Source organism: Pyxicephalus adspersus, chromosome 9 (assembly GCF_032062135.1).
Source record: "Pyxicephalus adspersus chromosome 9, UCB_Pads_2.0, whole genome shotgun sequence".
NCBI classification, from domain to species: domain Eukaryota; kingdom Metazoa; phylum Chordata; class Amphibia; order Anura; family Pyxicephalidae; genus Pyxicephalus; species Pyxicephalus adspersus.
The window spans coordinates 61,299,073-61,314,424 of NC_092866.1; the positions used below are offsets into that span (position 1 = coordinate 61,299,073).

Sequence of the window (15,352 nt, forward strand, 5' to 3'; positions counted from 1 at the left end):
ATTGCTTATTTATTTTACTTTTTCAACATTATTTCAGAATGGATCTTTAATCCCCAGGAATGTTTGGTGTACATGTGCACTAAAAATTCAACAGCTAAACACACATTCAACAGCTGAAACATTTGCATTAATTTACAGAAGGTACTACAACCTCTACACCCTTTGGGCCATAACCACGAGTGCCATTTGTAGGTCAACGATCTGCCCACACTTCTTTTTATACAAGCAATATGTCAAACATCATCATGCTGACCTACATCCCACACTCACGTGCTTCATAAAGAAGGAAGTTGTACGAAAGGTCTTCCATGCGGTGACATGAAAATAAAATTTTTACGTCAGAGCTAGACAAAACTTGATGGGAGATTTAGCCTAATCAAACATAATATATAGAGCGTGAACTTCAATTTGCCGTGCAATGAATCCACAAACACCCTTACCGGCACACTTAGCGGGAGATTCTAGTCCCGAAAAGTGGGAAGAGGTGAATTTAGGCAGAATTAAACACAGCATAATTTCAAAGTTTTTCGTAAAACAAACATCATATATGAAAACTATATATGTAAACATAGGTTTATTTTTTAATATCATTTGGACAGTACTTTTTATTAAGTGTCGTAGCTAAGAATTAAACCTAGGACCTTAGCATTGTAAGAGTTCTAATCACCTAGCCATCCTGCATCATGACCAGTTCCATCAAGCTGCCTAAAAGAAATGTTTTTTTGGCACCGAAAATGGACTGTTATCCCAGTAACTTGTGAATGGGGGGGGCTTCTTTCATTCAGTCCAGCCAATAATGTTGGTGACTTACCTCCTGCACAGGGAATACATCCTATTCATGGCTGTCACTCGGAAATGTTCAGATTTGATCCGCGTGGCACTGGTGCTGATGGTTCCCAAGGCCAAGCGCTGATAGTCCCGGAAACAGGCCCGCTCCACCAGCTGCTCCATGGTGGATTTCTCCGACGCTTTCAAAGTTCCACTTGGCAGCTCGTTGTCATCTGAAACTGGACAGAAAGTGAATAAAATATTACAGGTGTGTATCATGTTTTCTACAATAAGCATCTATGATGCTATAAGCTGTACCAATCCCACTAATAATCAGTCAAACAGAATGGAATCACATGTTGGGCCCTGACTTAACTTTGGATCAGCAATTCAGAAAATAATGTTAGAGAATCACTAGCATTTTTAATATGAGGTCAACACCTCCTATAGCCATCTCTGTATAAGTTTACGCTAAAATACACTATAATTCTCTTCTATGACTGGCAGTACAGTTGTAAATTGCTCCCCATATGTACATCTCTCCTATTAAGTGATTGAGTTGCTTATAGCTTGCTCTATACTGTAGCAACTGGACAACAGTGCTGGGAAGAAATTCTTTCCTATCCAAGGTGAAAAAGTCATAAATGTGACACCTCATGAAATGTGAACTACCTGATTAAATTGAAGGTTCTGCCAATGTTTTTCTACCTTTCTGCCCAAATGCCTGATATCTATCAACTCTAAAGCTCCATACAGACATCAAATTTATGATGCTGGAAACAATTTGTTGTGATAATTTCCAGTGAAAGATGAATAAATGAGCCCTGTGCACACAGCGCTATTCTGTTCTATGGAGAGGAGATGACGAACGAATGGAACCCCAAGGTGCTCTTCATCAATCTGCCAGGATGGAATGCCCCCCACCCCATGTGCATCAATTTGCCAGGGCAGACTAATGAGTGATGTTGGGGGGTCTCTGTATACATGTCAGATTTTCATCCAAGACAAGCGTGACCTTGGACAACAATCATCTGTCCTGTACATGGCTTAAGAAATAATCTGTAACAAGTAGACTTTCAATGAACACAACAAACCAGAAATGTCATCATCTTCGTTTCGGCTGCCTCGCTCCTCTATAATGGTTCCAGTCTTCTTTTTGGCAACATATGGGCGTCCGATTGTCATTTTCCCGGCACGTTTTGCCCCTTTCACTATGGTTTTGGAAAGCGTCCTGGAAAAAAAGTCACCAATCAGAAAAGGGCTATCTTCATTGAAACAAGCCACACACATAATTTTACACCTCCAGAATAAATAAAAATCTGAAAGTCACACTGGCAGTTATTACCGGAAAGAGGTGTTCTTTTCTTTCTGCTTTGGGAGAATAATAGGGGGCGCCGCTTGTCCTGCAGCAAAGGCATACATGCTGAAGATGGAGATGGGATAGCGGAACTTCATCAGTTGCTTCTTGAATAGATCCACCATCTCTGTGCTGACCTCCTCATCAAATGCTACTTTAATCAGCTTCGTGGGAAAAATAAAAATAAAAAGATGTTTTTAAAGTAGACATATTGAATTGATAACAGCCCCCAGGTTTCCTGCCCAGCGCATACCCTAAAAATTCTGAAATACCTTTCCTGTTCTGTTTAATGTGAGCACTCTTAGTACTAGAATATGGCCTTATATCCGGCACCTGTACAGCAGGGTTACTCCCAGGAAATACAAATCCTTTGGTTGTTGCTCCCTTTCATTACCCTTTCATTTCATTTGCTGACGTTCAGCATTAACATGTTCTTTTACAGGGATACTCCATCCAGGAATCTTATATTGAATGCATAGATGGAGTGAGGTGGGTTGTTTCAACTCCCAAGTTGTGTCCCTCTGCCTGTTTATGTCTCATGAGGTCTCTTGCATCAAACCAGAATAATAAACAAACCGAAGGCATTGCACAAAACAACCCACTGTAACTTTTTGGTTTACAGCCTTTATAGATAAGATCCCTCAGAGGATTTGTCCCATATAAAAGTTATGTCTGCTCGCTCATGTTTGTGAGATGCTGACAAGTGAAACTAAAGTCGTAAATAGAGGCCCAGCATCTTATTCAGCAGAATGTTCTCCATACTTCTAATGCAACCTGACAAACACGTCCGTATCTCATCTGTAAATATGGAGGAAGATACGCCGCAAACTAAAAACACATTGAGCGACTCATCAAACCACAATTGTCTCCGAGTTCCTACAGAGTGCCAAACATCCAGCACCGTTCAGGACAAGCCACTTCTTTTATCAGATGCGAGATGAATGTAAATATCTCAAACACAAACACGCAGATGTTGCCTGGTCCCACCGCAGCGAAAGTGCAAACACGTCTGCATGACGCCAAAACCAAAACACGAAACCCACAGACAAGAAATATGACAGCGATCAGTAATTCTGCAGCGTCAGATAATAAATTGTGTCAGAGAAGTAGGTTTGGCTGCCTGAGTTGGCCGAGGATTGACAGGAGTGACGCCATTTTGTTGAAATGAAAGTGGAATTTTGTGGCCAAAAAATAAAATCTGACCCCTCCCTCAGCATATACAGAATATGATGAGTATATTCTAATAGGGAAGAAACTTTCTGGATCAGAGAATTCCCAAGCAGTGCAGGAAGTGGGACTGTTGGTGGTCCTACTTTCTCCATTCTTTCTTGGGGTGAAGCTGGGTGAAGTCTCAGGCCTTGAGAGAGGCCTAATTCTGAGCAGGAATCAACCTGCTAAGATTAAACTGAAATCAACTCCTTTGATATCAATCTATACTACTTAAAGTCTCCTTTACAAGCCCTTAAGCGTCCCTGTTAGACTAGCTGGCTCCAGAATTGGACATTATTATGTCTGCCCTATGTGACGGTGAGTGATTAATCATCTATTGAATGGTTTTACTTTGCGGGTTGCATCATACGGCTAAATGATGTGGGTACATTAAACATTCCTCAGTACGCTGCCTATATGGGATGCTTTTATCCAACTGTGTGAACAGGAACAAATTCTGTTTTAGGGGCAAAATGAAGCCCCTGGGTCTTGGGTGCACATTGGAGCAGACTTTTGTTCACCACACTGATGAGTTGCTAACATGTTAAATAGGCAATTAAAAGGAATTTGCTTCATCCTCAGCAATACCTTAGTTTCAGTCACAGGTAAAAAGGTTAATGATTATTTGTACTTGCATTCCGATATGGAATCTGACCAGACAGACAAAAATAACACATCAGCAAAGTGATCACAGGTTTCAGATAAGTCTGCCACCAGATGGGATGCTGATAGCCAAACCTTGGTTATCTGAGTTTCGCTTATACAGAATTATTTGTTCGGTCATCAAAACCTTTTCTTCAATATGACACAAAACTAAGATATTTTTCAGCCAATAACTGATCTCTGAAGAACCTCTCACCTTGGGCGGGAAGGTGATCATTTTAAGGGAATGCTAACCTATCCATGGAAGTTCAGCACTGCTGAGTACTATGAGGAGAACAGAGGAAAATGGCAATGATGGTCTGCTGAACTTACTATTACAAATTGAAATTGAATACAAAAACAAGGTGAGCTTTTTGTATAAATATATTCAAAATACATTTTTGGCAAAGGAAGAGCAACTTTGTGAAAAGTAAAAAAGCAGAAGTGGTATTATATTACCAAACTCAAACTGTTAACTTCAGAGTACATCTGGCTAAGAGAATAATAGGTAAAAGGGGCAGATTTTTAGAGGAGTCAAAAAGACTCTCCACCATTTAGAAAATACAAAAATAAAACTGTGTATATTCTCTTCGTGCCCCTATAAAAAACAGCTCTGACTCATTGAAGCATGAACTCCACAAGACCTAGAAGGTGTTCTGTGGTATCGGGTAGCAAGGTGTTAGCAATAGATCCTGCACACTGCCTCCATCGGCTTGGCCTGCCTTCTTCCTGCCACCATGTCTCTCTAGAAAAATGACAGACCCAGCCAACCACATGATTTAAGAAAATGCCATTCGTTAGACCAGGCCACCTTCCTTTGTCTTTTCATGGTCCAGTCATGACACATGCCCATTACATGCACTTTCAGTGGTGAATAAGGAACAGCGTGGGCACAATAACTGGACTGTAAGCTATGATACACTGTGTGTTCTGACACCTTTCGTGCATGGTCGACTCTTAGTTTTACAGTAATTTGTGCTACAGTATCTTCTCTGAAATCCTGATCCATGAAGTGGGTTGTTCACGTCATCTCTATTTACCTGGAAAGTGGCCGATCGAATCTGGAGTCCTTCCTGCATATTTTGCTGTAGGTGGTTCTGAATGTTGATCTTTTTCTCTCGGGTTATAGAAGCGATGGGGACGCTGCGTATGACGGTCTGCTCACCCACTATGGGGAAAAAAAAAAAGAAATATATTACATATGAACTGCAAACATTTGTTCCTCCCACACATGATGCGCTGTGTTCCCTGCAAGGTTCAATTGGTTACATGATTACATACAGGAAATAGCACATAATCGAAGCTGATTCTGAGGACAGGTAGGAGGGTCAACATGGGAGTTATAGTGGGCGAGACAGATTGTCTCGTACAGATGAACAATTTGTAAATTTAGAACCCACCAATAGAAGACATTGGCCTTGTTGCACTAGGGTTTACCTTCATATTCATTTGGAAATGTTAACAAAGTTAAAATGTTAACAACCCCAGGAATGTTTTGCAGATTGTCTGAGAACAGAATATCTCCCAAACATATCTCATTTCTAGTTCGCTCCCTTTCCATTGCATAACCAGGACTGGTCAGGTGGTGGTAATGGAGGTAGACCCTTTACAAGATCTGAAGTTTCTATCTCCTACAACAATGGTTTCCTAAATCCATTGCCATATACATAGCTATTTTTTTTCTTTGCTTTAATCAAGTCAATGAGTCTGTAATCAGGCAGCATTAGGGCCGTGATTGTGGCTCACACTGATGGATCAGATAAATTGTTGGCGGTTGGCTGCGGCAATGTTCTTCCAGGGAGACAGGTACAATTTGTTCTGGGATAAAGGAATATGTATACAAAGGGGGAAAGGTCAGACCTCAATAAATACACAAATACCACAATATACACAAACGACGGCATGGAAGCCCAATCTCAGGGATTATTTTCACCGCCGTTCGCCAATAAGCTGCCATTCAATCGGCTGTAAAAGCTTCAGCTGGCTGGAGGGTCTCCGTGTTGTTGAGTAACCAGAGAGCAAGGCCTGAGTTATTAGCTGCTTCCATATGCGGATATCAACCGCCGAATGCTGATAATTACAAGTAATTTGTTTCATATGAATCAGATGCGTAAGCGGAGCTACATCCATCAATGTGAGACGTGGCGGAGAGGCCAAATTTCTGTAAACACAGATCATTTAAGATGTCCGTCCAGAAAATATTTGACTTTTTTTTACAGATCTGTGCTCAGGGTGAATCATTCTTCTTATAGATTTAAATATCAGAGATTGTTTTTAGGATTCACACCTGCGCGGGTTGTTAACATCTCAACGCCGCCTGGTGTTGCAGTAGATGAGTCTGGACATCTCCGTATTCAATATCAGTATATCAGTATTCATTTCACTGTTTAATTATAAAAAATGCTTGTAAATAACTTTTTTTGTGCTGTAATATTCACAGTTGGGGGAATAGATATAATTTATTGGGAGGTCTGGGAGATGGTGAAGCAGTAAGTGAAGCGTCTACTCACCAACATCGCCCTGTGAAGATGGACACGGTGACCTGGTGAGGGTGAAGTATAACTAGGAATGCAAAAGTTTTTATTTTGTATTGTGCCTGGATTTCTAAATATTGCAGCCAACTTATTTTGTAAAGGATGCCAATTCACCCCAGGAAACAGAAAACTGAACCTGATTGTTTGTTGGAAGGACATGGTAGCGCGTTATGATATGCTGCAACAAAGATACATCCCTACACACAATACCACAACTCAAAGGTGCAAAGTCTGCCTAAATGTAACTTGAAAAAATAAGCATCTCCAGTAATGTGGCTTTCCAGAGTGAAGGCTCTCTGACTGTTTTATAGCTCTGAAGTGTGCATAAAGTTAGTGGTGATGGTTCCCATATTTCAATTTTGACAATTTCTTATTCATACCACAGCACTTTTATCTATATATAGTTCTTAGTCAGTTCCTAGTGCTGAGTAAACATTAATCTATGTTCAGTTTTAGAATTAGGAATAAGCACAGCTATTTGCCTAACCATTTAGCATGATTCCCCATATGGTGACCACCATGTTTGCCAGAAATGATCAATGTGGTTTGGGTATAAAAGGAGGGGGAAATGTCAGAAGAAACAACCTGATTGCATTGTCCAATTCTGTACCCATATAGCTCTCTAGGACTCTAAAGGTACAATTAACATGTCCCCAGTTTGCAGAGACCGTTTCTAATACGACAAAGATAAAGGCCCCTCCAGTGTTTTTCCTCTTTAGCGTAAAAAGAATCTCAGAATCCGCCAAGAAAGTAAAGGAAAAAAGCGGCGGGATAGTTATGCAGCTTTGTGTTTGACTTGGAAGCTCTTCACACAAGACCATTGGGTGGTCCAAGATGTGAATCGCGTTGTGTCGTAACAGGAGAATAAGCATTGATTGGATTTACTTTGGAGGCCGTTAAGAAATTAAATAGTAACAGTTTATACACTTGCGGATATGCAGCTCACCCGAAAGAAGCTACGCTTTGCACATAGGGCAATTCACTGAAAATGAAAACCTTCCAATGTGATCGAGCTTACCTATTGCTTTAACACTTTGGAACCTGCCAAGTTTCAACTGCTTTCCTAGTAATCATTAATTGTGATTTTCCGGCTAAAATAAAAGCCATGTTCTCTGAAGGCAACTTCATAACAAAAGTTTGTTTCCTTTGGTTGGCATCTGACTAAGCATTTGTAAACACCATCGAGAAAGGCAGAAAGCTGAGCTTTGATATAGAGACTCAGCACCTATAGGGATGGTAGACACTATACTTGTTTTCAGGTATGAAGGCTTATTTGGATGTATTACATTTAAAGCTTACACTAAACAGACCAAAGGTTGGATGAAACCCAGGGTCTTGACAGTTATTCCATAATTCAGATCTCCATCTTTGAAAAGACTCTTACTCAATCCATTAAGAAGGACAGTGACGGAAACTACCTAAAGTAGGAATGTTGATGTTGGAATTTTAAACAATATTGCGGCAAGTGATACATACCTAATGGGTCATGTGGAGTGCCTTTAAAAATGATGCGATATGTAGTAAGGAAGAGTGCACCCTCTGCTGGCAGGATGTGAGGTCCTCCAAGCATTCCTCCAGTTGCCTCTTCTCTTCCATCGGGGTCCAACAGCACACGCAAAGCTTCACAGACGAACTCTTCCCCAGGTAGCAAGGCTGGTCTGAGGATTTTGGGCTGTGATAGAAGACAGATATTGGTGAAAAATCAATACTTACATCCTAACTGTAGATAATAAAGAATCAGAATATTGAAAAACTGGGGGATTCAGTTCCAGAAGACATCATTACCTTCTTAATAGGCGGTAACCTTCTGCTCTCTCTGTGTACGGCCTCCAGGGTCTCAATGTGCATAGCTACAATACCTGCAAGAAGACACAATGATTACAGAATTACACATAAAAGGGGCTATGAATTTTATTTTGCGTTCAAAATATGAAAATAAGTCAAATATATCAATATTTGCATTTTATGCTGCACCCTATTCTTCCCTTGCACAGTTGTACCGGTTACTCTCCTGTACTGAAGTTGCTTATTCTGATTTCACTGCACGCTGAAAGTTTCTCAAAAAAGGAATACTGTGAAACCAAAAGCTGCCAAACATTAATTTCACACTCTTCATATTGGAAGAGCTGAGAGGAGCTGGTGAGCAATGTGTATACATATGCATACATAACAGGACAATGCTTTACACCTAGGACAGTAGATAAAACTGGGACCTGGTGGGGAAGTGCCAGGCTGTGCAGCTCTTGTCATTTGTCATTCTGATAAAATGCTATCAGATAAATGCAAAGCTTCACAGTAAAACATCTCCACTACTACACTCATCATGTAATGAGGTCTAGGGTGTAGTGTAAAGAAGTGTCATTGAACAAAGTAATGATTTTTATGTAGTTGGGTGGAACTTTGCAGCAAGCCTTGTCCTGCCGACAGCAGCACCATACCTGGGATCATACAGTGCAGGCTCTTGATGTGATCTTGGGTCACCCCGCTCTCCGTGCACACTTTGTCTATAAATCGTGTGATAAATCGGACCACCGAGTTGGCGATATCATTTTCAGAATCCTCAAACCCACTCTCTGTGTCGTAGCTCTCCGCGACACTGCCGGCAATGCTGAGAAACACAAAGGTGTAAAAGGTATTACGACTTGTAAGAAGATAATATGAAAACATATTTCAAACCAATTATATTAACTAGTTTTTCTTTAAATTGAAATAATCTATGTCTTCTGAGAAAGATAAAGTATCCCAAAAAATATCATAGCATATTTCCAAATACTGATGGAGATTTCAGATTTGCTATGCGATCCAAGCTCCTGATGATTGGTACACAAAATGTTCTCCCTTTCCCCCTCAGCTGAAAAAAACTTTCTGGAGATGCTGTAGGTGGATGGTCAAAAAGTGGACGGGGCAACATTAGACAAATTTAGTGTTCCCAGTTTTTACCATAGGATTTCAGTAACCCCTATAATTCTGCTCTGTGTATATGTCTCATTCTTCTATTGTTTTTGTATTATGCCTTAACTGCCCAGTGCCCCTGGACAGCTGGGTGGGTACTGAAAGGTGCTGGGTGGTGCACCCAGCTAAGAGGGCCCACGAGAGAACACTGGTAAAAATGCCATGATCGAGAGAACCCTGGTAAAAATGCCCACTGTATGCCAATATTCATATATGATTATACAACAATTGGGAAGTTGCACTACATGGCCAAAATGACGTAAAAACCCCTCAAATAATATGTTTTTTTTATTTTTATTGTTTTGTTTAATAACAGTTAAGGGCATTGTAATGATACTGCAAACACAGATATTGCAGACAATTGTGTGTCTCCAACCTTGTGACAACAGTTTGGGAAAAACCTTCACAACTGTTCCCCAGTGCACAAAGCCAGCTTCATGAAGTCTGACCAGTTTAGTGTGAGGGAACTCAAGTGGTCCACACAGAGCTCAACATCAATTCTTCTGAACACATGGAACCCCAACTACAAGCCAGGTCTTCTTATCCAACATCAGCACCTGACCTCACAAATGGTTCATTGGCTGAATGGGTGCAAATTCCCACCGACTCCTTCCAAAATCTTGTGTAAAGTCTTCCCTAAAGTGGAGGTTAAATCTAGAAACAAGGGCTATCTCTATATTTATTCCAATGGTTTTGGAAGAGGGCAATAAATGCGCTCAGATGTTATTCTCAGGTGTCCACAAACTGGGTCATACAGTGTAGATCTCATTTCCCTTTATCTGGAAGCGGAGGCGCCTGATAGAACCTTTAAGCATTTTTTTGCATTGAGACAGAGAAGCAATATCAGCGCTATCACTTGCTATCAGTGCTTGAAAACAGAGAATTACAGAGATTGCCAAGTCTGACCAGAACCAAATATAGTGATCAAGTATGGTGATAATATTCTGACACTTCTTTTTCAGCAATCATGACCCTGTCTAATGACTAATATAGCCAGACAAGTTTTTAGAAAGACTCCGGCAATGACAACTCCATACTTTTGTCATAACTGGGTCAGTTTAAATGCACAACGTGAACAGTGCCTAATAAATTCTGATTTTTTTTTTTTTGGCTGATTAGGTGATCAGGAGAACTTATCTCATTGCAGAATTATGCAACAAATGATATACTACAAATAGAGCTCGGATGAATTACATTGCCATTTTGCAATACCTCAAATACCCCTGATAGTACTTAAAAGGCCAAAACATTTATCAAAAAGTTCCATTGCTAGTGATTTATTTTGACAACATGATCCAAAACATGCTTCGTAGTTATCCAGATCGCATTATCATGCACGCAGCCCCGCGTTTCGAGGAAACGGGGACGCTGCCACAGACATGTAATTTTTTTATTTTATAGGGACAAAGGCTGTAAGTCATTGTTAAAGAATGATACACAGCTACACAAACAATGACATCAACCCCCCACTTCAGCAATTGTTTATCGTGCTGCGATCAGACATTTAATCTAAGTGGCGACGTTAAGACAGGCCGAGCATTCCACTGAACACAAACAAAATTTTTTAAATTTGATGGGCTGGGCAAATTTAAGGGGGGTCCTTAACCCTATTCTGGGCTAAAGGAGACAAAAAAGTTAGTCCAACAAAATTGTTTATGGTGGTCGAAGAACAGCCAACTGCATACGCTGCTGGTGAAAGAAGAGTTTACTGGTTCCACCAATGGCAGATTTTATAAGTTCACATTAGAAAATGCAGCAAGAAGATTGAGATGACCTTGCTTGCATCCAATATGCTCACATTTTAATGGACTAATGGTCCCAATCTTCCAAATTATTAATGGCGTGTTTAAAGAGCCCCCAATCTAGTCCTGATGGTATTATGTACAAAGGCTTCAACTTCTTCTACCCCAGGAAGCCTTGCTAACTAACAATGTGATATTAGAATCCCAGCAGCCAATACAGGATCTGGTTTTAAACAAAAGAATGTTGTGGCTGTTGCATAGCTCCATATAATCGCAAAAAGTCTATATTTTGAGGACTGGGGGCGACATGAACAGCAATAATGTCCTTGGGGCAGGAAGTGAAGCCACATCTCCACAAAACTGTCTTACATAGCAATTAAAGCTGTTCTAACCCAACTATACTAAACTAGAAAAAACGTCTATATCTCTGGCTTAGATGGAAGAGAAGGAGACCTTCACTTAAATTTTACACATATGCCAGGCTTTAATTGTGCAGGCTTGCGAGAGGTCTGCTTTAGGTGTTCCTCTAAAACTTTGCTTATGGACATACTGTTTTTTTTAACTTTAGCTTTTTGTACACCCCATTGAACTCTGGTCTCTCACCTGTTGGTGACAATACTATTACTGCCGCTCTCCCAGTCGCCAGTAGCAGAGGTCCGCAGCAGCTTGTTCTTGCTGGTGTCTAGTGGCACTAGGAGGTATACCATGAGGTTAGCGAAGTGAATGGCCTGGCTAAAGACGGTGCTTTCCTCATTCTGCACCAATTCTACTTGCTGCTGCTTGCTGAGAGACGGCCAAAGACGCAACTGCTCGGCTGCGATGTCCATCACCGTGTTCTCCTTCTCCGAACTTTCCACCCCATTCTCCTGAAACAAGACATCAATAGGTTAATTGCACAGGTATATCACAAAGGTGACTTCATCGTATGATAAAGCATTGCTGACCATCCTGCAGCCATTTATCTCCTGATCTCCTACAGTATATGGACAACATTTTGTGGACATGTGAACTCAGCTCTTTGAACTTGTAGGATCCCATTCCATAACAGTTGCCCAATGCTCCATCCTCTTTGCAGCTATACTAGTCTTTACTCTTTTGGGAGATCACAGGACTTTGGGGAATTTATGCTGATTCAGCCAAAAAGACATTTATGATCTCAGGTACTGATGTTGGATGAGATGACCTAGATAACAATCCGCATTACAAAACATCCCTGGTTGTAAAGTTGATATGCAGCCCACCTGAGTTCCTCTACAGAAAACTGGTCAAGCCATGTCTTTATCGACCTAGCTTTATGCACAGGGGCAGTCATGCTGAAACAGCAAAAGGTTTTTCCACAAGGATGGAAGTACAAAATTGTCCAAAATGTGTTCATATCGTGTACATAGTCCCCATATTTTTGACCTTATAGTATAAGTGATCCCGCTTAATTGCTACCATCTTTCGGCTCACTGATTATCTACCTGTTATGCCTGCTGTGCAGTATATGACCTAAACCCTTACAAATACACTTTAAAGCTCAACTGAAGTCACATTAACAGACATACAGTCAGGCAGATTTTGTACTTTTACCTTTTAAGACTTTTATATATGAAGGTGAGACCCAGTGCACCTAATAGAATAAAACTGGTATGGTCCCCTCATTTTCTGCAATACAGCTCTGTGTGAGAACACATGGGATAAAGAGGTGTGGCTGTTACCTAGCCATGCAAACACAGAACACTGCAGTGTGAGGGCAGAAAGCAGTATTTAGTGGTATAAAATGAGTTTCATGTTATACATACCTTATGTTTAGAAGCTGGCTCCTGATTGGCGTCTTTAGAGGTCAGGTAGAGGGCTCGCACTTGGTTCTGCACATCATTATAGAACGTGGTCTCCCAGAACTGCTGATTGGTCCATATGGTGTGATCCTGGACACATGTATAGGCAAACTGGCTGACCCCAGGAGAAAGTTTCTGTGAAGAATAACAGAACGTTAACTTACAAAACAGCTCACAAATGTCTGCACCAATACAGCAAGAAAATAGGACATCTTCAGGATATTTTCCATTTCAATGATGCAGCTGAATAATTCAGAGTACAAGGTGATGGTTAACATTTTTTGTAAGCTGACAACAGTTAAAACAATTTGAAAGTAAGACACTAAACACAACATTTAGATAAAACATCTTGTATGTGACAGTCCAACAATAACCCAACGTCATCTAGAAACGTTTCCCCAAGTTCTCACTTCTTGTTTCCAAGAAAGAAAGATAAGAGGGATGAGTAAGAGAACTTTGCCATGGATTCATCTCCTCTATCTTTCTGACTCAACAAGTTTATGAAATTTTTTTCCAGCTGAAAACGTGACAACCAACACCAATTGTTTAGAGTTACTCAACAGCTAACTGGAATAGCAGGTGCCTGACAATGCTTCCCATAATAAATATTTCCAAAAATCTGACAAATATAGCAACACAAACTCTTAAACATGAAACTGCAAAAAAATAAGTTTGGCAATCAGCCATTGATGTGTGTATATAAATTACCTGTTGGTTCTGCCAGTGAAGACCACTGAATGCAGCTACCTGTCACAGGTTGCTATCCTCATGGAGGCTTTGCCTGCTTGCTCTACAGTGGGATCAGCATAGGGGCAGTTGCAGGGGGAAAGACTATCAGAAAGACTGCAGCTTGTCAAAGAAAACTTGGCCACAGCTAGCCCAGCCCTGCTTTCCGGATTGCAAGTGTTGCTAAAATTCTGTAAGCTGCAGTGTCTTGGAGGGGGAGCTGGTGAAAGACAAGCACTTTACACAGTGTAGTGGTGCAGCACAATCTATAGTAAAGCACTACTTGAACTTTTGATGTTTTGCCAGCCTTACTATTTGAACAGGTTGCCTCAATATGGGGTAACCTAACAGGAGGGTGTGAACTTTTTTAGATCCAGTCTTACGAAGGGTTAAAACTTTTGCAGGTACTTCCACACTGCCCTAATGAGTTCCAAAAATACAACATTCAGAATTTCAAACATCAGCTTGAAATACATGTTTCCTGATGCATACTCCCTGATTGGTCATAAGATATCACATGACCATAAACTGGAAACGCGTGGGGATTTGGCACTGCTTCTGCATTGGATTCAATGAAGAGCTGTACAGTGATCAACCTTTTTTTCCCAGCACTAAGTGTAAATTTACAGGGTGAGTTTTTTGTTTGGCTTTTCACCGAGGTATGTGGAAATGCTGTGGCAGAACCCACCATGACTATGGTAAGGGCCATTGGATTGTGAGCTCTTCTGAGCCATATTGGACATATGGACATAATAAAAAGCAAAAATAAAACAAAACAGAACATTGATTTAACTCAATTGGCTTGGGTCTTTTTCAACTCAACTGTATAACTATAAATATCCCATTGCGTCTTTTCTCCACCTACGTAACATCAATTGCTGCTTCAAAACCACTACGTAACAAGCGTTTACTAAATCGCAAGGAATGCAACGATGACTAAACGGTGCCTATTTAGAAGGACGGCATATACAGTTTTACCAGTAGAGGGCAGGTCAATCTTACAAAACACATCAATCATTTATCTGCAACAGCCAATCAATAAATTCCTCATTCTCGAAACTATTTACAACAGTGGATAAAAATATCTCATTTATAAGAACAACCGCGAGGATTATCGGCCCGGTTCTTGTGGTAGCTGCAAATTGTTTCCTTGACAAACATAACAACAGCGTATGAAATACAAAAACAAGCCTTTAATAGATAATCCAATATGTCTGGACATGTTACGATAATAAACAACTTCATTGAATTGAAAATGCAAGTAAATCACAGGTATGGAATTACTATCCCTTATCACTTGACCCTCCCCCAAACATTTTTTTCTCGTCCCTTTTTTTTTTATTGCTTTTTTCCCTTGTTTTTTGTATTTTGTTCGGTGCTTTTAGTAAATTTAATGTCAGGATAATTGTAAAGCAGAAGCAGTATTGGAAACATTTGTTTCCAATACTGTACACAGAGTAGGTTATAAATGTGCTGTACATCACACTGGGCCGTGTGAACTCCGTGTCCTGGTTACACATTGCAGTGCTCGCTCAACACAAATATAAAGATTAAGGTCAGGTCAAGGTAAGTTGTTGTATAACAAAACAGTGCCAAACGGTC

At 40.5% G+C, this 15,352-nt stretch overlaps 1 protein-coding gene across 1 annotated transcript in view; it reads right to left on the minus strand.

The window, feature by feature from the left end:
* Positions 1-15,352, minus strand: part of SBF2 (SET binding factor 2) — a 244,611-nt gene that overhangs the window by 27,447 nt on the left and 201,812 nt on the right. The window contains exons 17-25 of the mRNA XM_072421567.1: positions 12,989-13,159; positions 11,808-12,070; positions 8,949-9,118; positions 8,296-8,369; positions 7,987-8,182; positions 5,017-5,144; positions 2,114-2,289; positions 1,863-1,999; positions 812-1,007 (exon numbers count right to left, since the gene is read on the minus strand). Coding sequence (XP_072277668.1) covers positions 812-1,007; positions 1,863-1,999; positions 2,114-2,289; positions 5,017-5,144; positions 7,987-8,182; positions 8,296-8,369; positions 8,949-9,118; positions 11,808-12,070; positions 12,989-13,159 — 1,511 coding nt within the window. The remainder of the gene's footprint in view (positions 1-811; positions 1,008-1,862; positions 2,000-2,113; positions 2,290-5,016; positions 5,145-7,986; positions 8,183-8,295; positions 8,370-8,948; positions 9,119-11,807; positions 12,071-12,988; positions 13,160-15,352) is intronic.